General features: G+C 44.3%; 1 protein-coding gene and 1 long non-coding RNA gene across 3 annotated transcripts in view; one reads left to right on the plus strand and one right to left on the minus strand.

The window, feature by feature from the left end:
* The window catches only part of LOC105692770 (UPF0489 protein C5orf22 homolog), a 323525-nt gene that overhangs the window by 144741 nt on the left and 156676 nt on the right, over nucleotides 1-22108 (plus strand). For both annotated transcript variants that reach the window (XM_048658641.1, XM_048658642.1), the window contains one exon: nucleotides 15147-15273. In XM_048658641.1, the coding sequence (XP_048514598.1) occupies nucleotides 15147-15273 (127 nt within the window). The remainder of the gene's footprint in view (nucleotides 1-15146; nucleotides 15274-22108) is intronic.
* The window catches only part of LOC125501806, a 46986-nt gene that overhangs the window by 22523 nt on the left and 2355 nt on the right, over nucleotides 1-22108 (minus strand). The window lies entirely within an intron of this gene.

Here is a 22108-nt window from a genome sequence, read left to right on the forward strand (position 1 = left end):
AATAAGTAACCAAGCTTCCGGAGTAGTTAACGTTGCGAGGATTTCTTTTTTTTTCCTTTTTATTTTTTTTTTTTTTTGGTAACGCGCTTTGGAGAGTCTCGACGAGGCTGGTGCAGGAGAGAGAAAAACCGAGAAAAAACCGACTTTCTGTTGAAAATTTTTCTGATATCATCAGCATTTATTATTAGGGCGGTGTCGTACATAAGGTACGTACCCACGCGGTATACCTACACAACGCGTCGTGTAGCGTAATTCGGTTAACAGCTAGCTCGCGAAGCCGTAGATTAGGTTCAGCGGTATATAGCGACCAGTTGGGTAGGGTCGGGTCACGTAAGGTTGGGTTCGGGCTGTATTATCCTAATGAACAGTCGTGGATACCAGACTCTGGGGACTCGTGGAACGCCTGATGGAGATGAGGTCGTTACCCTCGCGTGACTGTTTCCGCGGAGCCAATACGCTAATTTAATTAGTATAGGGATGGACATTCGTACATCCCCAAGAAATCCACACCTCCTCGCGCCTACTCTCTCTTCGTGAATTTAAAATTTTTCTCTCTTTCTTTTGCTTTTCCTTTTTTTTGTCGGTTCGTTCGTTCGTCCCCAGGCAACGGATGTCGCGTACGACGTGCGACAATAAAATCAAAATCTACAGGCGTGTGATTTTTTGTTTATGCAATCGGCAAAATGTCCAAGGTACGTACATGCGCGCGAGTTACGTACGTTTGTACCGGTATAGGTATACCATAACGCTGCGCAATTGGGTCACGTTGCGGCTAATTAAGCGCGAGGAATTAGATGTACTTGTAGCGCGCGAGTGGGTAATTATCGGGTCGGCGATAGCTGCTAGTAGCGAGTGGAGAGAGGTATTTACGGCTGCGAGTACGTAGAACGCAGCGATATTCGTACGCGTAAAACGCGAGTCGGCCGAGTTTGTCGGTTGCACGGGAAGTCTTCGTCGTCGGGACGGCGAACAACGTTGCGCGGGGTAACGCGTATCGCGGTTATTGTAACGAAACTGTTACGCTCGCAGACCGAATAGCGTTGCGCACCGCGCTAGGTGGATAGGCGACGTTCTTCGAACCTTCATGTTTGCTTTGTACGAGAGAAAGAAACAACAATAAAATAAATAAATAAAAACACGATGAAAAAAAAAGAAAGGAAGTAATGAGCGACTTCCCTCCGTTGTTCTACCTTGGCCGAATTCCATCGAACGCCTACTTCCGGCCAAACCTCGTCGCTTCGAACCTTTTCCTCTTCCCTTTACTTGCCTAACGATCGTCCGCGATACGTCACCTACTCGCGAAATCGGATCCTCGATTTTTTGACAAAAAATCGCAAGCTTTTTCAACGAATTTCGTTAGCGAGCGAAAAATTGAAAGTTTCTCGCTATCCTCGGAGGATGAAAACGGCGCGTTTGAGATCGAATCGGATCGGCAGGCTGCTGCTCGACCGCGGACGTGTAGGAAACGTCGTTTTAAACGTGCTCCAAACCAAAAACAGTTTCCCACGGCTTGACCCCAGACATTTGGTCCAATAATAACACTAATTCCGTCCACCAAGGAGTCTATTGTTCGGCCGAGTCTCCGCAGCGGATGCGGCTCCGTTCCTTCACTCTTTCATACGCATCTGTAGCCAGCTCTTTTCTCTACAGTCGAAGAACGAACGGACATACACGCATCTCTCATAATGTGTATATTTCTCCGATGTACGTATGAAAAAAAAAAAAAAGAAAAAGAGAAAAGAAAAAAAGAAAAAGGCATTTTTTCCTCTTCCTCCGCGTACACGAGTGTACGCGTACAAAGTCCTCCCCAACGTTTGCGTAGGTACGGCGGCAACGTAGGCGTGTTTATAGGGGTCCGTCGAGACGACGATGATCGTTACCAGTTTCGTTATTTTTATAGTCTCAAGTTTTCGGCTACCAGAGGAGCGGCCACCGGGCGTCTCGGTGAGACAGAGGACTGCCTCTAATCTCGATCGTTTGCATTTTTAGTGAGACTAAATTAAAATATCCACTCTTCGACACGAGCTATTAATTACGGGGTGATTAATTTGCATCGGTGTTGTTTTTTTTTATTTTTATTTTTTTTTTCTCATTCCCTTCTCTTTCGGTCTCGATTTTTCTCCCGCTTCGAAACCGAAGTAAATTACCAAGTGTATGATTACATAATTGTAGCTATGCTTCCAGGACGCGTTTAGAGCTCTTTTACTCGCGAACGCATAGCCGTTGCAGTAAGGCGCACCGGATGTAACGAGAGAACGCGTTGGAATTTGTATTTATTTTTTTTTTCAAAATTACTTTTTTCTTTTCCTTCTTCTCTCAACGCTCTACGGGGGTTGCAGACGCCCATGAGAATATACGGAGGAAGATGATCAGGCAATTATACACAGGGTTGAATAATAGAAGTTTTCTACGTTACTTGTCAGCCGGACGTCACGCGAGACTTCCGGTTCCTCCGGCTTTATCGAGAGATGATCGTCCCCTGCGTATCGAATTCCCAAGTGTTTTTTTTTTTTTGTCTCTCCATTTCCGAATGAATTTTTCAATTCTGATTTCGCGCCACATTCTTTCGGCCGCGGTATTCGGAAGAGCGAGAGAGGAAGAAGAAAAAAGTAGAGAGAGAGAGAGAGAGAATATATTTCTCCTCTCGCTCGTGGAGGGGTGCCTGTTGAAATTCTTGCAGACGTTACGTCGCCGAAGAAGTCCGTGTACCACGGTTTTTTGTTTCACATTTATTCATTCATTTTATTTTCTTTCTTTCTATCGCTCACTCTTCTCGTCAACCGGATGTGCTTAGACTAACAAATACTGCAGGAGAGAATCGAGCATTGTAAATCTCCGAGACACCTTCCTTTCACCACGCGTGGGGCTCGAACGTTTCGTCACTGTCCCGAAGTGCGAGAATTCACTCAGATTCTACGCGAAGGTAGAACGGAAAAAAATATTGGACAAATTTTTCAAACTCACTGCGTCGCGGAGAGTCCGCGCGATTCCTATTCGGAGGATATTTCGACGGAGGAGGGAAGGAAAAAAAATCTCGGCCGGAGTGATATGGAAGGGAAAATAAAAATGCGATTCCCGTATCGTCGGGATCGATCTATTCTCTGGCGCACGATAGAGGCGGATGTATCTGACAATAAGATCTGCACACGGCGGTTTAACGGAATTCGATATTGCGAAATTTCACGTCTCATGATTATTGCGCATCGCGTCAGTGTAACACAATCAGTTTTAGCATAAGTAGCTGATGGGATCGTGACTACCGTTGTCCCATATTGTATATGCATAACATCATCAGCGGCGGTAGCAGCGCGGAGGCAGCAGCAGCAGCAGCAGCAGCAGCAGCGACTGACATCAAACCAGTCAGTCACTCGAACCTATAGGTATACCGAAGCTATGCAGATTGCTTGTGGTTTTGGATTACAGTAGTAGGCGGATAACGCGCGCAGCGGTAGAGTCGCTAGTCGACTAATTGACCCAAATTCAAACCACAAAAAATCATCAGAAACCATTAAACCAATAAGATCCTCGACTGTATTTGCATAACATTCTATACGTATACCGCGGAGCTGGATACGACACACCGGCAGCGATACATGTGATCCATGATTATTCCTACAGATTAAAATCGGAGCTGTAGAAACACACGTCGACGATACTCGACGTCTGCGTTTCGCGGATCTTCTTCATTTTTTCATACGATAGGAGGCGTATAGGCTACAGCTGGATCAGAAATTGGAACGAGTATATAGAATTTAATTAGACGTCACGGGTACATCACGACTCGCGATATCGTTCGAGGTAAAAAAAAAAAAAAATTGAAAAAAGAACCTCCTACGGCTAGAAAATTATTCTCAAGCTCACGTAGTTCGCTATTTTCTTTTTTTTTTTTTTTTGAGTTTGCGTGACATTCTCTCGGCACGCGATATTTTACGTTCGTTTAGGTACGCCAGAGAGAGAGAGAGAGAGAGAGAGAGAGTCCGCTATTAGCTTATTGGGCGTTGAAAGAATCGCCCGCGGGAGGGGTTGGGGTAAAATTAGCAGAGTCGCCGATGCGGTGGTTGAAATGTTTTTTTTTTTTTTTTCGTATTTCACTCAAAATTATCACGTGCAACGCGCGGACGATTCGGTCGAATTTTCTTTGAAGTAAAAAAAAACCAACCCCCGGGTCGACTCGACGACGACGACGACAAATTTCGCTATCGCTCGTTTCGCGCGAATACTTTTCATCTTTATTCTCTTATTTAGTAGCGCCCCGGTAAACCGAGTCATCGGAGACACACGCGAAGAATATTTCGAACGAGTTGTATTAACGCATCTACAAAGTAGAAGCAATTAGTTAGCGAACCATTCGCGTGTCATTAATTCTCCAGCAGCGGCGTATCTTTTACACACCGTCGCAGGCGTTACCTCCCACCGCACTAAATACTAACAAAGATCAGACGGACGGACGTCGCGTACCACGGTTCGAGTTGTGAGGTCTTAATTCTGGATTATGCAAACCATACATCACCGTATTTTCGTCACGGTCTATATAACGAGCGTACGTACCGTCTATTTTTACTCGAGAATGTAGGTACGTAAAAGTTGTCTCTTTTTTCTTCTTTCTTCCTTCGCTTCTCCATTAATTACCGGTTCAGCGGATATATATATTGTTCGTCATTTCGCTCTGAATTTCTAGCTTCTTGCCTCGCTTTGCAAATTCTTCTTTTTTTCTCTTTTCGAATTTTAGTTTTTTTTTCTTTTTGTTTTTTCGGATCGGGTGCCACGCCGCCGAGGTTTCTCGCGGTGGCTGCAGTTCGCAGCCCTCGTTTCGAGTCTAAGGTATTATACGAACCGCGATGTATATCGAAGTTGCTTATAACCGTGGCTGCCGTATGCTCGTTATAACTGATTTATGTTTAATATAATTGCACTGGCATTCTCGGAACTTGTCCGCCATCAGTCCACCACCGAAGATGATTATGATGATGACGAAGAAACCAAAAAGTTCGTTCTTTGATGGATGATATGGCCCGGTATTACGTATCCACAACATCACCGAGAGAAAAAGAAGAAAGAAACGAACGACGACGAGAAAATAAGTAAAAATGAAACGAAACGAAAAGAGGATCGTCGACTCGCGGACGCGGCGTATTCTGCAACCGGACGAACGACCGCAGCGCGAAATGTTAAAAATGACGATGGGGAATCTCGGCGAAACGCGGTATGCAAAAGAGAGAAGAAGAACAAGAAGAAGAAGAAATGAAACACGATCGACGCCCCCTACTTTCAATAACATCCGATCTTATCGTCGGATATAATATTTATAAGTTTCGTACGACGTTACTCCGTGTATATTTAGATAGTAATTAACGATAATGCCGAGCGGCCGGAGCCCGCAGCTGCGGTCTCAAAAATCGATCCGTCTCTCGCTCGTCCGAAGAGTCGAAATACCCTCGACGCGACGAGGCTACCGAAGATGGCTTCGTCGACGGCGGGAACGAAAAAAAATAGAGAAAGAAAGAAAACCGCGAATAATAAAAGCGACACCTTTTATCGAACACGACGCACCCCGACGCAGTACCTACCCATTCGTTTGTAATCGCGGCGTCGGATCCGCGATTATTTTTCGCGCCGCGCCGGTTTCTTCTCGAGTCTCATCTCCTCCCGATAGCGGAGAGGAAGAGAATCGGCAAAAGCGGCAAAAGCGGCAACGACTGCAACGGTTAGGTAAGTTGCGAGCTGTTTGCTCCAGCACGAGTTACACGTGTCGGTACATACTTCCTGAGAAATACCTTCGCGTTCGTCGGAGGTAGAGGAGAAGAAGAACGGGGGTACACCGGTGTGCGTACTGCGGGTACGTACGTCGTCGCATCGCGGACAAGAAGAACGGAGCAGAATCCGCCGGTGCCAGCCGTTCGTTCCATCGTTCGTTTCACGTATTCGTACGTGTGTTCCGGTATCAAGCCGAAGAGAGAAGAGAACGAGAGCGAGTGTAACGCCCCGTGTGTAACACGTATATGGATAATTTGACATTTACAAATAGGGGGCTACCGTTGGCTTTTGCTGCACTCCGAGTTGCAGTCCGAGTCGTCGTCGGTGGTGGTGTACGTTTTTGTTTGTTTGTTTGTTTGTTCTTCGCGAGAAGTTGCTCGGTCGCGCCATCCACGGCACTCCGTGACTTAACGTGTAAATTACTCCACCCGGGCTACCGCACTCCGGCGAGTACGACGGGATAAATGTTGGACGTTGACGATATAAGGGCGCGGTTAAGACCGGTAGTCGCCGTACGGAGTATATAAAACGATCGGTACGTCGACCGAGCTTTACACCGTACGAGATAAATGTACCCGAGTCTTTCTTCAAACGACAAAGAAACCACTCGTCTCATTTTCTTCGCCACCCCCTTCCTATTTCTTCTCTTCAACTCCCGCGCAACGCCTCGATAGACGGAGGTGCGACAGACGAGACGATTATTCGTCGAATCGAAAGAGGAGAATAAAAATCGGGGGGGGGAGGGAGGGGGATGGATTTTCGAACGTGGCGAGTCGAAGGGTTTTTCGAGTGAAACGCGGCGACGCGGTACAAGCGGTGCAGCGCTGAAGAAACGAGCACTCCGACATAGGGGATATCGTGAATTGCAGTAGAAGCAAATGGAAGGAAACGTTCACGCATAAAACTACGTTCCTCTCTCGCGGTGCCCTAGTACGGTGCGGATGATTAGTACCGGCGATAAGCGTCTGTCCCCTTATTAGGTTCCTTATGCCGTACACCTCGTACATGCGTGCACGTACAACGCGTATACCTCCCCATACAGACGTCCGTGATTTTTCTTTTTTTCCATATATTTTTCTCTCTTTTTTTTTCGCATTGCCGAGTCACCCGATATTGTGCATTCGTTGGTTTGCGGTCATTTGTTGTACGGTCTGCGCCCGGCGAGAGGGAGGGCAAAAAAGGAACGCGGAGAAAAAGAGAGAGAAAGAGAGAGAGAGTGAGTGAAACCGAATGAAAATTTACCATAACGAGGAAAATTCAACTTCGCCAATATATGTGGGAAGGAAGGATATTTTCTCCACCCCCGCGAAAATTTTTTCCCCCGCCCCCCCTCCCTGTTTTTTTTTTCCACCTTTTTTCATTCGTCGTCAAAGGTGGCGAGTGATCGCGAGGCAGGATCGGAGCACCTGACCACCACCTCCGTGATAATACGACAACATCCAGGACGATAAATATCTCGGTAAAGAGAAAAAAAAATAAAAATAAAGCAACGGGCAACACGCCGCGAAAGATGGCGAAGCGGAATGAGAATGGGAGGAAAAAATGAACTGCCCTTACCAGGAGCGCGCGTTACATACGCTCGGCGACGAAACGGTACACCGCGCCGCCGGTACCTTCTGCGGACAATCGGAGTTCATCTCATGTAAATTGTTCTTTTCCTCGGTATTTTTTGGATCAGAAAAAGAAAAAAACAAAAAAAAAAAGACTCGGATCTCCAGGTGCGAGGATCGAAGAAGTTCCGAGTGTAATGCACGTGCGACGCAGGTAGACGTTGGTCCGTTTGATAGATACGTGCAAAATAGGCGAAGTGTTTATTAATGACTTTATCGGTACCAGCGCGCGAAGCGTTCGCCATAAGGTACAGAGATCGAGATAGCGGTTTTATATTTATGGGTTTCACGGATAGATCGTATCGTAGAAACTAAGGACGGTAGCTACCGACGTTGTTGGATATAATCAGTGTTAACGGGCATTAGCAGCAGCACCCGTATTATTCCCCGGCTATTATGACGGACGTCGTGCATTTTTTTTCGTAATTATCTTACCTCGAGATATCGACATGCGGCGCAACGGTAAACGGCTGCACGTTGACCAAAATCTGGATCGAAGAATTAGGACATACCTTTGCATCGCTTCGCGATCGAACAAACAGTACAATAAAAAAAAGGAGAAGTTAGAAAAAAAATCAAACGGATGTTTTCGACTTCGTCAAGTATCGTGTACGGTACCTACGACGACGACGACGACGAGCATATTCCCCCATAACGTCTTACGGTAACGACTGACGATATGTATACGCTTCGTGTACACGTATGTATAAAAAAGGAACATAATATACCGGTGAATAAGTGTGAGATGTATATAAAAATGTTGGAACGGTCGTAGAAAACACACGTGAGAATCATAGAATTTCCTATGTCCTCCCGAGGTTTCATGGTTCAACGTTTGTGGGACTGTGTGCGAGGAGGCGTCGTCGTCGTCGTCGTCGTCGAGTCTTGTCGCCTGTTTTATTACCACCGTGTTGTTATATTATGTACCGCGATAGTCGAGAGGAACGAATAATTCTTAGGAGAGAATGAGAGGAGTCGAGTTCGTACAGCGGGCATAGGAATAGGCGTCAAGTATACGGCGAGCCGAGGAACGTCTGGGAAGGAGAAATGAAAAAAAAAAAAAAAAATAGTAAAAAAAAAGTACAGTGAGAACCTTGTGGATAAAACGAACTAACGACCTCTTTCCAGTAATTTCCTCGACGTTTCTTATCTAGCGTTCGCCTCCGGTCGCCGCTGACCCTGATTACCGATTTCCAATACACCCCCGCCATTTGTCTTCCTTCACTTTTTCCCATTTTTGTTTCTCTGTTTTTTTTTTTTCCTTATTCATCGTCGTCGGAGACATCGACACGCGTGAAAATAATCGCTTCGACTCACAGGGGGGATTGTAGATCGTTGCGACGTGCGATCGGTAGCTTCCGAGTGTAGAGAAAAACGAAAAAAAAAGGAAAAAAAAAAAAACCAACAACTTCCACACAAGAGCGCGTACGTACAACGCGTACAGTTTTCTAGCGGAAATGAGAGAAAGCTGAATTATTTATCGAGGCTAATCTTCGCCGAGCAATAAAAGCGTGGGCGGTTTCACATCTCCTACCCACACCCAACGCCCACCGTACTAACGTAGTACAAGTTGCACAGAGCGATCTATGCCCACCCAACCCGCGGATAGAGGATACGCGAGACGAGACCGGCGCGAAGCCTATGAGCTTCGGATCGAGGTTTACGGATAAAAAGTAAAACGACCAGAGAAATGGAAACGAAACGAGATAATTCTTCCCTCGGGTGCGCGTACCCACCCGTGTCGTCTGACCGGGCAACGAAATACCGAAAAAGGTAAGCGCCCGGATTTTTATCCCCCGTACGATAAAAATAGATTTACGCGTTATAATATCGCTGTGTTGCCGATTGGCCGCGGAGCACGGCGTACCGCCGGATCGCGAGTATCGATCGATCGCCGATCTACAAACGATCGTGGAATCGTGGCGACCGTAAAGTTTAAATACCGAGAGCACATCGGGATCGGTACCAGACATAAAGCTGAAGCGGTAACGGCGGCGGCGGTTGAACATACGGAGAGGAACGTTAAGCTCGTCGACGAGCTTCCCACGGCTGTTGACATGTTTTGTGTTCATTAGTCTGCCCTCGGAACGACCCGGGCAATTGCATCGCTGTTATACGGCTCCGGATCCCCCATATACGACGCGGCCTACGACCGACTGCTAAACTCTTAAACGACTCTTACCGATTCCTTTCTAAGGTATTAAAACAATTACGCCCCGTAATTGTTATAAGCTTGCAGGTACGAGATTGTGACGTCGTTCGATTTACGACGGCGTTGCGACGATCTTACGAATCGACAAGAAAAAAAACAATAAATAAATAAATAACGTCATCGTAGAGAGAAAAGAAAAAAAAAGGAATCGCCTTCTTTACGCACCACCTGCACCGCGTACCCCCGCCCTATCGTCGGGAAAAAATTAGAAGGCGGTGGTACACTGCGCTACACCAGACCGGGTGTAGTTGGAATTACACGTGAATTTATTACCCGGTCTATTTTCAATCGAGTATAAATATAGATAGATTGTTACGGAGAAACAATATGCCTTGAACGAGTACGGGGACTCGTCAATCTCCACGAGACGTCGTCGTTCCCCTCATTCTCAACCCATACCTGCCGTGACTTTATAACCACCGCTGCAAATTATGATCTTTATAATCCTATGTATATTTCTCTACCCTCTCACTTCCCATTCGATTTTCTTGTTTTTTTCTTCTCATTTTTTCGTTTTTTGTTTTTTTGTTCATAGAGAATGTAACGTTTCGTTTTTTCTTTTCCTCCGAGGATATAGAAAGACGGAGAAATGAGGTGGTATAAGTGGCTGGGCGAACGGGGGGGTAACCGCGGCACATGGAGGATATCCACTTGCACGTATATAACGGTGAAAGGATATGTATAGTATAATCAACGTGGCGCAATGTGTTTTGTAGTAAGGAGCGAATATGTTGCATAAAACTGAAATAAAATTGCAATTTATGTGTCAACGTTTCTCTTCGCGTTATAACCGCACGGTATATACATACAAGTACGTGTACAACGCAACGTTGCACCGCATCCGAACGAGCGATTATCCTACTGGGGTGGGTTGAAGGAAAATTTTATTGCTGCAAGTACCCCACTTGATTGATTATTTATTCAAAAAACGAGTAAGCTACCTCAAAATATCGAGTCAAAAATTTTTTCCACCTAATGATTACTCGATCAATTGCGTGAGTAAATGATTTCGGCTTTCAGATTTGGATTCTTGGGCTGATTATACGTGAGATTACCCTTGAAAAGCCAAAAAAAAAAACGATTTTTGGGCTAAAAGTAAAGTAGTTTAAAAATTGATTGTATTACACTTTTCTGACGTATTTTGACCTCAGGAATCCGAATCTGAAAGAAAAATTGATCTATCTCTGAAATTGACCAAGTTATCGCCAATTTTCAGCTTTTTGGGGTCAAAAATAAAAAATTGATATTTTAGTCTATCTGAATGTAATTTGAGCTCAGGAATCCGAATCCGAAAGAAAAATTGATCTATCTTCAAAAATCACCGAGTTATCCTCATTTTTTCGCCATTTTTACCATAAAAATGAAGATATCTCGAAGGGAAAAAATCGTAGCTCAATTTGGACGACGGATTCGTGTTCCTGAGGTCAAAATACATAAGAAAAGTGCCATACGATCAATTTTAAAAAATAAAAATTTTTGGTCAAAATTTGAGATTTTTCCAAGGGGTACCCCTTACGATTTTTTCAAATTTTGACCAAAATTTTTTATTTTTTAAAATCGATCGTATGGCACTTTTCTTATGTATTTTGACCTCAGAAACACGAATCCGTTGTCCAAATTGAGCTACGATTTTTTTCCTTCGAGATATCCTCAAATTTATGCCAAAAAATGCAAAAAAATGGGAATAACTCGGTCATTTTTTAAGATAGATCAATTTTTTCTTCGGATTCGGATTCCCGAGCTCAAATTACATTAATTTAGACTAAAAAATCAATTTTTTTTTTTCGACCCTAAAAAGCTGAAAATTGGCGATAACTCGGTCATTTTTGAAGATAGATCAATTTTTCTTCCAGATTCGGATTCCTGAGGTCAAAATACGTCAGAAAAGTGTAATACAATCAATTTTCAAACCACTTCAATTTTGGCCCAAAAATCGAATTGTTTTTTCGGCTTCTCAAGAGTAATCTCACGTATAATCAGCTCAGGAATCCAAATCTAAAAGCCAAAATCATCTACTCATGCCATCGATCGAGTAATCATCAGGTAGCTAAATTGACTACGTTGTCTACTTCATCTGACCTCTGCGTTGCAGGGGTGCTTCACCGAAATTTTCGTCGAAGAAATCGCGAACTTCAACATCCGTCGACTCGACGATATCACGGAGCGGGGACGATCGTCGATCCTCGTTGAATAAAGACGACGAAAAATAATCTCGTATGATCCGTGAGGCGCACGTATCATCGAGCGACGAATATGCGGGTACACCGTGATAAATAAGCGTTCACGCTTTCGCGCAACCGTTACCACGATGATAATAATTTCTCGTTGTTACAATTGCAGCATTCTTGGCGGTCGTTGCGGGTACAGAGGGCCTATACGGGTCGGTTGGGTACGTAGTACGTACGTACGTCTTCTGCATAAATCGGTGTGACATATACCCGGCGTCGATTTAATGTCAGAATCGCGCGTACAGAAATGCATTCGCCGGGTGAGGATGGATATAAATATATCGTTAGGATACAGTTGAAAGAGGTGCAATTTCTATCTTATTATAGCGCGAGTATTTGTAATACGTATATACCCATATAATGTAATAAAAAGAGGGTCATAAACGCGGCACGTTCCTATAGCTCTGCGGATCGCACGTTATACGACAGGCACCGCGATCCCCCGGTCCTTTGATTCTACGGTCGAGATACACGTATACACCTAGTTGCAAGTAACGCACACGTGAATCGCGACTACGACGACGACGACGACGACGACGACAAGAGCGTCACGAGTGGAGGAAAGAATCTATAATAATATAAACCATTAAACAGCACCTATCCATATAATAGGTCGACACTCATTCTCGGTCCACAAACGGCCCTCGCCTTTCACGTTCTTCATGGAATGTTCTGTCTGGTAAATGTCGTCTATAATGAACCGCCTAAGGTTGCGTATTATATCCGCTGTGTTATACCCACACTACGCTTGCTTCGACTATATTATTCAGCTTATAAAACCACGAGTTGCAGTCAATAGTTAAACCTTATTTATTCCAACCGTACGATTATACGTAATAATTTCAAAGAATCTCCGCCGCAGGTGCGATCGGACGGATTAAAATTTTTCATTTCTCGTAACACTGCGAAGAAACTGATAGCGATTCTCCACGGATATTTGTATAAAGAAGTTACTTTTTTTCTCCCAAATTCTTTGGCGTTTGCAACAGAACATCGCTGGATTTTAGATGAGATTGATAATAAATTTGAGAAAAAAAAAGAGAGACAAAAATTTATTGCAACATAAAAATTTCGTCGAGAAAATTAAAGTATATATGATATACACGTGTGTACACAGGTATCATTGAATAGAAATTATCCCGCGCTTTTAAAGAAATGATTATTATCAATTTATAATCTTATAACGTTTTTTTTTTTCTTTGTATATTTACGACCATGGTTTTAAATATATATAAATATATGTGGAGGAAGTAATATCGAGTGAATTTTAAAATAACCATCAAAGAGTCTATCTTTAAATGAAAAAATATGAATAAATAAATTTTTGAGGAGGAAACAAATTGGAATAAAACAAATAAGAGACAGAGAAAGAAAGCGAAAGAAAGAGTAAAATAATATGAAAGAGAACGATAAAAATAAAATAGTGGCGATCGTGCCCAAAAATACCAACCTTTAGGTATATGTTACGCGTACGTTGGAACAAGATGAATGAAAAAGAAAAAAAAAGAATAATTGATAAAAAAGAAAGGAGAAGACGCCTCGCTGTCCGGCGCCACGAGAGTTCCTTAGAAATTCAAAAGGGAATATAATAATCATCTTTTTAAGATCGGTGCGTTTTATACATGGAATATTTATCGCACTATTAAGATTTATAATTATCAATTTAGCTCGTATCTTCGTCTCAACTTATCACAGTCATTTATAAACGAAAATATCACGTTATACCTACACTTATATTCATGCAAAAACGGTGATTTAGGTATCTAAAATCAACGAAGTGTTCATTTTTCTTTTTTCACTTTCTCAATATCTTTTTTTTCATCCAGACATTTTTTTTTTTTTTTTTTTCGTTGTTCAGCTACGACGCGTATCCGTTCCCGAAATAATCGATAACGATATCGAAAAAATTAAGAAAAAAAAACCAACGACAAAGACGAATATAAATGTCGCAATGACACTTTCCAAAAATACTTTCTTTCCCCTCCGCCAACGTATAAGGTGCTTACAGTTGTCCCAGTATTTCTCGTACATTAATAAAGTTGAAAACGAAAAAAAAAAAATAACCTCGCTAGTTTTGTCGCGTCGTTTAAACAGATTAATTGTCACTCATTTCGCTGGTAAACAATGCACGTCATTTATGCAGCAAAGCATGACGTTCACGTCCGCTGACGTCCTGCCAAAAATTTCATACGCGGATGTGTACGACGTACGTGTATCGCGTGCGGACGGTGTATGATTAAAAAAAAGAAAAAAAAAGCAGCAAAAAAATGAAAGGAAGGACGGAAAAAAGAACAGTGCAAATTGAAAGGCATTATTTTATTATCACAGAAACTACACGCACGTCGAATACACAGCTGTACGTGGTCCGAGAGCGGGTTACGCGCTGTGTATATTTTTATTAATAAACCGTGTTTCGTATACTCAGTTTCGAATTAATGACGTTAACCGAGGAAGAGAAAAAAAAAATAGGAGATGAAAAAAAAAAAAAAAGGTTCAACAATCCAGAGAAGAGAGAAGAAGAAAAAAATTAAAGCTGGCATTAACCGCGCAACGCGAATGTCCATTCCGCGTGTGTCCGTGACGGTTACTCACTCACAATCAGCTTGAACACACCTCGCTCGAAATAATTATGGCTATATATATGCAAACTACGGTGGGTGACTCCATTTAACAAATTGATTGCGTGACATTTTTTCTCTTTCTTTTTTTTTCTCCTCTGAAGAAGAAAAGAGAAAAAAATAAAAAAAAATGGAAGGGAGAGAGAGCCAGAAATTATTCTTTCGGTAAGTATATCCGACGCCGGCTATTCCCTTAAAATCTAAACGCGGATCTTTTTTGAAAAATAGTTTTCGGTATCCCGTAAAGAGAAATTAAACTCCGCGGATATAATCGAAGAAACGTACGGTTGAAATAAGAAAGAAAGGATGGAAAAAAAAAAAAATTCCAAGCGACTGAAACTCGCGGCAAGTGCCGCGATACGGTCTCGGCGCACGGCTAGAGCCACGTACGGTCAATTATAACGTCGACGGGTTAATAATATTGTAGTAATCTTTAGGAATTATTGCAATTGATCTGACCCGAGGCTATAATGGGCAAATGTTCAGCCGGGATCACGTCAAGTGAACATTACTGTAACATTATGTATTAGCCGGGCAACGTACCTACTCGACGCGTATGTGGCCAGGTATTCGCTTACACACGATATTATATACCTCGATAGCGAGTTTCCGCACACTTTACGCCGACGTTTCGCAGAAACGGAGGTGGAGAGGGAGTCTCGAATTCCGTATTTCTCGATTCGCTTATACCCCCTCGATGAATTTTCATTTTCATATTTTTCAGACTGACCAGTTCGGAGGCCTACTTCGTCAGCGAAGCCCTTTATTGTCATCCCGAGGAATTGGAGAACCCGAGGGAAATAACGTTGCACGTTATCACGATCGGATCGCAGATCGAAGATTCGACCAAGGTAAGAATGGTAGAGGGGTCAACCGGGAAACGCGGACGGACGGACGGACTTCTTTATCCGCGCTCAATCGGCCTCGGATCGAACGTTCGAGAAATTTGTTTCGCGACCCTCGGGGCGAGCGGGGGGGAGGGTGAAAAAAGTCCGCTAGATAATTGAATGAATAAATGGCGGAGACGTGGAGCGAAGTGTTGTAAAAATGATCGCTAATTGCCCTCCGGGACTGCAGATGTTCGACGACGTCTATCTCTGAGAACGCGTACGTACGTACGTACGTACATGACCTTTCTTATCGAGGGTTGAATGTCGGTGATTAAAATTACGAGCGTTGAAACGACGTTGGAGAACGACGAATAATATCTCGTACGTAGGCATCTTTCGACGTTGCACGGGATACGTGAACGTGTACGTGTACGTGTAAGTATAATGATTTCGAGACGATCCGCTGGCGCTCGGTTGAAAATGCAACGCTAATTAGACGACTGATAAATCCGCACACGTTTCGGTATACGCGGCGCGGCGCGTTACAACCGACCCAAGCCGCTACTCGCGACTGCGGTATTCATGAGAAAATATCACTTCGAGTTTGCCTTTTCCGTCTCTCTGTGTAAACCGCCTGCGTATATTTCAACGCGTCCATAGGTGTGCGAGTATACACGTGTACGCACGTGTGCGTACCACCGATGTACCCGCGTGTCTTTTTTAACTAACTTTCAACGCACAAACTCCGCTGAAACTAACGTCATCCGGCGCGGATGCAACTCTACGGCGGCCTCGGCTGTAATCCAAACTCCTTCCATCTAGTCTTAATTTATCTCCGTCCTTCTCTCGCCCCGTGATTTGCCACTCCACCCAAGAAACTCGCGAACGTTGAGTAAGGAAATTTGTCCAACGACACGTTATAATCTCACCGTGCTTATCACCGAAGCTCAGGCAATTAACGCTCGTAATATATATACACGCGCGCAAAGTACTATCCTGTTTCTTAATGTAACCGCGTCGCCTTCTTTCTCTCCTCTCGCATACCTAGTTTTTCTTCACATTTCTTCTCTCTCACCGTTGAAAAATCGAGGGAAGAGAAAAATATTTTAAATAAAAAAAAATCGAGAATTACGATTACCACACTGTTCACCGGCGCGATAAATTTTCACCTCGCCTCCTCGCCTCGGTAGGGATAAAATAATAATTTTCAAAATTAATTTGACGCGAGACATACGGCACCACAGCCGATATAATTTATCATCCGATGTAGATATTAGAAATAGAAAAAAAAAAAATCATCGCGAGTCTGTACGTTGACCATTAACGCAAGTTATTCGAACAAAATGTATAATACGGATGGTGCAGTGTCTCAGATTTATGGTATACTCTTACCACTTTGAGGTATATCAGACCCGGACCGTGTCTACTTTTGAAAACGTCTTTTTTCATCGAGAAACCGGGGGGAGGGGGAGAAAAAAAACGACTCATCTCACGGGATTCCAGGTAAATTTCTAAACTCCGGAGACGTGTACCCGAGCGTACGCAATTATGTTCAAAAAAAAAGGTCGGTGTGGCTCTGTTATCGAACGGGATAAATTTGGACACCGATAAATGAACCCGCGCCAAACAAATAGAGACGTCCGTTCGTTCTATCGAGTGTCGTAAATTATCGACATTCGAAGAGACCAACCATCGCGGGTCTTTCGAAAGCTCGGAGAACACTGTTACTGAATTTTTTTCCTTTTTTTTTTCTCTCTTTCAAATCTTCGAAGCTACGCTTACCGATGCCGCACCTAACCGGTCGAAAGCTGCACCTGCGTATTTCCTGTTATTCCGAAGTTATTACGAAATACACCACGGCGCGTACTACCAGATGCGACGTCGAATTCCAGTCAATTAAATCGACCGAGCGAAGATTTTTCATTGAGGAGTTCCGGCCCCGTGAGGATCGATGGAATTCAGATTCGCTGTTCAAAAATAAGTTCGCCAGAGGCCCATCCGACGTTTCAGCGCTCTGGCCGTACAGCGGAGGGAATTATTTGGCGCGGAGTTTGTCGAGTTTGATGTAGGAGAAAGCCGCAAAGTTTAGCCCGTTACGGCCACTGCGGAACGTTTGCGGTCTGACCGCGTTATTCGACGAGCGCGGAATTACACCGCCATAGAATCCCGAACAATCCGATCCGAATATTCCGTCGCTCGACGTAAGTTGCCCGATTAGAAATACCAATTATTGTACAAGACAAACGCTGACGCGGTGATCGCGATCGAAGAGAAGACCGACTAATTGAAATAAGATGAATGAAAAAAAGGAGGAGGAGGGAAAAAAATGCTTACGGCGATACGACGGATAGCCTGGCGCGCATGAACTTCCTGTTGAGTGACCGCGTGCTCTGTTTTTTTTTTTTTTTCTTTTTGCTATCTTATTTTAGTTTTTTTTCTAATTTTTTGCCAGTATCATAGTTGGCATAACGCTGACATCGCGTCGTGCACAGTCGTCGTGTGTTGTATATATGCATACACCGCGGTGTAGAAGAAACGCTTTTGCAGCCTCAGCAATCGAAATAGCGTGCGATGTAAAGGTGATTACGAAGAGTGAAGTATTACCCTGTTTTAAAATGCAAGTATTATCGTTCGTACGGGATTCGGAGACCGATATTATTCGTCCAAGTCCCCGAGTACGCGTATACCTACATAGGTATATGCAAGCGGTACGCGGGTATACGGCCACAATTGTTAGCTCTGCAGATTGTTACCGCTGCAAATGGGCGTGTGTACGTAATTAACGACGTATCATTTTCATCGCGTGACTGAAACTCCTATTTTATACCTATATATACCTACGACACCGCAATATATAGTTGTGTGGTGTGCTGAACTTAATAAATATATTGTCATTTGCATGCGTACCTACACGTGGTGCGGACGCGGTGGTTCGCGTTTGTGAAAAAAAGCAAAAAAAAAAAAATTCTATTCCTTTTCCCGCACTTTTGATCACCTAGCTAAATAAATTTTCTCCACAGATCGTTAGCGGTGAGAATCGACGACGGTTTTGGGCGTATGTTCCCGCGATACGTGGGGACTTTGGTAAAAATTTGCCTTCCACAGCGGCGTACGACGTTCGTTTTGGTTTCGAGTTATATTTTTAAGTTGCCATCGGCGACGCGCGCGTGTGTGTGTGTGTGTGCGCGCGTATGCGCGTTGGTTATAAATCGCTGAATCATGACGCCGCGTACGCGGTTGTTTGAAACGTTAAACCGGTCCAGGTCCAATTCCAGTCGGACCTCCGGTAGCTGCTGTTGCCGATGTTGCCGCCGTGCCGTTGCAACGGCACGCGGTGAACGCGCTGACCGTACGAAATAACAGCGGTCGGGGTTAATCGCTTGCCGATCGATCGCGGAATCGGAATCGGCGACGTTGAACGCGCCTAATTTTCATTTCCCCGATTCACGTTCGGCAATTTTTTTTACGGCGTACGAGTAGAATCGGGAAGAGATGAAAATAAAAAATGACCCCGTAATTGCGGTGAGCCTCTTGACGCCGGTATATTATACACGTCGCGGATAATTGTCGTTGGACCGCACCGCGAATCGCTAAATGACGAAGGTCCATTATCGCTTCCGAAAGGGAATCATCGACTCGACGAAGACAGAAAAAAAAAAGAAAAGAAAAAACAGAAAAAAAAAAACACGCGACGCGCCGCAGGTATATAATCGCTTCGAACTTCTGATGCTTTTCTGACGTTCGATGTCTCCCGCCAAATTAACGCGCGGCATTCTTAAGACGCCTCGTCATCTGTTATCCGCCGATGCGATCAAACGGGAGTCTTTGACCGTTGTCCAAGTTTATAATACTCCCGTGTATACGTGACTCAAGTGTTGCTAGAATTTATCCCCCCGAGGAATTTCTATTTCGTTTTTTTTCTTTCTTTTATTCTTCTTCTCCTTCAATTTCGTTTTACTCTTTTCTGAAATATTTTCACAGCGGTTGATACCGAGTGGAGAAAGATCCCCGAGACTTCTGGCTCAAATTTCCTCTTCTCCATTCTTATCCAAACACACCCGCGCGCTCTTCGGGATAAGAAAAAAAAAAAAAAAAAAAAAAAAAAAAAACATAATAATCCCATGAAGAGAGTCTCGACCGCCATACGCCCGCACCCGCCGCACACCCTACTCCCACACTTTTTCAAGTCTTCCACTATCTCAAGGGCAATCGTATCTTAATTAAAATTTATTCAACGTTTGAGCAGATTGAGATTAGACTCGAGATACTCGGCGTCTCGACGTGAATACGTTTTTTTCCCATACTCCTCAACGGCGATTTTTCATCATCATACGTACGGCGGGTATCGCGTGCGTTTTCTACCGGGAAGCGTTATAAGCTGAATATGATATCCAGAAATTTGTTGATCGAAGATTCCGTCGTTATATGCATATAAATAGCGATACCGGAGAGGTCGTACATTCCTATAGGATTCACGGCATCGCTACCAGCAGCAACGGCAGCAACGCGGCGTAGTCGTAGTTCTTATCTACCTCAAAGATAAGCAAGGTGCCGTAGGGGTCAGCGACTGCGACGATCCCGATGGCGTACGGCGGTAGTAACCGTCGGCGTGCCACAAATATAAGAGAAACTCCATCGGACAGACGCTGCCAACTTACTATTATCCAAAGATTTAGCGTGAACGTTCGACGTTCCGATGACCGTGCGATGACCCCGTTTCGAAAGCGGTCGCTATGTGCATTTTGGAAAAATCGGCAGGCGAACGGTGCAACGGAACCCTAGCGTTGTCGCGTCGCGGGGTGACCGGCGAGCTACCCCCGAGATTCCACGATTTTTTCAAACAAACGAATTACCGCGCGGGACGAGCGTTGAAAAGAATAGTAGAAAAAGGAAGGCGCGTACGAGCACCTGTGCGATATCTCTGGAAATGTTTTCTACGCGGTACCGTGTACGCGAGGTGGTCGTGTATCCGGGGTCGCGGTGCATTAACGACGAGTTTCCGAGAACGAATTTACTCCGTCCCTTTCGCCGAGCAAACGGTGGCGTACGGTACACCACCTACTTTGAGTCCGTGATAGGATTGGAAGAAAAAAAGAAATAAGAGAAAAAAAAAAAAAAGGGACGAAATGGAAAAAAATGTCGGGCGCAGAGAGAACGCAGAGCGCGCGTTGCAGTCGAGTCGAGAGACATAATGTAGCGTAGGCTCGTATCTATATCCCACCACCTCCTCCTCCTCGTGGCTGACTTCCTACGCGCGAGTAATCAGCACTTTTACAAGTACGAGGAAGCCATTACGCAACCATTAGCTGCCAACGCTCCTCCAACAATAGTTTCCAACATTCTCCAGAACTACTCCTCTCGACCCACAACCCGCACCGCGGTGTATCCTCCTAATGGTCGTTGTTGCCGATGCCGATGCCGGTGGCGGTGGTGGTGGTAATGTGCGAAATTGTAACAGTAGCTAACACTGTACGCGATTTTCCACCGTAATACCGCACAAGCTTCTTTCCCACGATTCTTCAACGTCTCGGCTAGCCGCCTTACACCTATTTTCTACCTTTGTACCGCTTTACCCTAGCTACCTACGCTATACCGCGGTGCAGTTCCTCGCCGAGTGTACGTATACGTGCACCATTACAATTTACGCACCTGCGTGTCTTCGAAATTTCTCAAGTACGTGTACCGCGCAATTTCCAGTATTACGAACTATCGCGACGCGGGTACTTTAATTTCTGCTTAAAAGCCACGAGTAATAATAAACCTCATTAGTTCTAATGCGCTCACCTGCGGTGCGGCGTAGGTCTCTGCGGGTCGGATGCTAGAGGAGAACGAACGAACGTACGAACGAAAATAAAAGAAAATGCAATTAGCCACGCGGTATTTAATACGACGCGTAATAACACGTAGCGGGAAATTATTTATCATCGATGCGCTCGTTGGGCCTTTGTTGCAACGTGATCCTTCGTCGCCGCTGACCTTTCGCAACGTTTTCACAAGATAACGATAAAATTAAACGCTCTGTAATTAGAGAAACTCACGACGAGGGAACGAAGATTTTATCGCCGATGGAAAAAGGGGTGGGAAATAAAATGTAAAATATCAAAGCAAAAAAAGAAAATAGGGGAAGAAAAAAAAAAGGCGGTCTATGAAAAGCTCGTCGTCTGGATGTTCGGGTCTATTATCGCGTTGTGACAGTAGCGTCGATTGACGACGTAGTTTTTAGTGAGGTATCGCGCGACCCTATTTGGCCCGTGGCCTCTCTAGCTGCGGTGGTTTAACGAGCGGGCGGGTGGTGAAAATGACTTTATCATTCATGAGATGCAAAGCGGGCTCGAAAGTCCGGAAAAATAGTCGGCAATTAGCCGTAAATCAAAATCACGCGCTATACATATACGTATACACCTTGGACGCGAAAGGCGTGTACCCTGCGCACTCTTGGAAATAGGAAAAAAGGTGCCTATCGCCGTGAAATCGCGATATCATTGGCGACAAAATCGACATAGGCGATAAGATTTAGACTCCGAATGTCCGGAAAATTTGTTTCATTTTTTTCCCCCAGTTACCTGCAAGCACATTTTCAACCCCCGATATAATAACTACCGATGACCACCGCGAGGGTGGAAAAATGGTTGAAATTCTTTTCTCTGTATTTCATTCTTTGTTTGAAAAAAAAAAAGGAATTTCCGACGGACGCTGCGGCGATGTGATCTTTTTACACCAGGTGCAACGAATTACCGTGGAGCTTTTCTCGGTCCCTGTATCACATATAGTAAGTTTTGTGACGACGCGTGGCTGTCCGCAATTTCTCTCCGGGTCTCCCCGGGTGTCTTACGCGATTTTCCACGCATGGTCAATC

This window comes from Athalia rosae, chromosome 7 (assembly GCF_917208135.1).
Source record: "Athalia rosae chromosome 7, iyAthRosa1.1, whole genome shotgun sequence".
NCBI lineage: Eukaryota > Metazoa > Arthropoda > Insecta > Hymenoptera > Athaliidae > Athalia > Athalia rosae.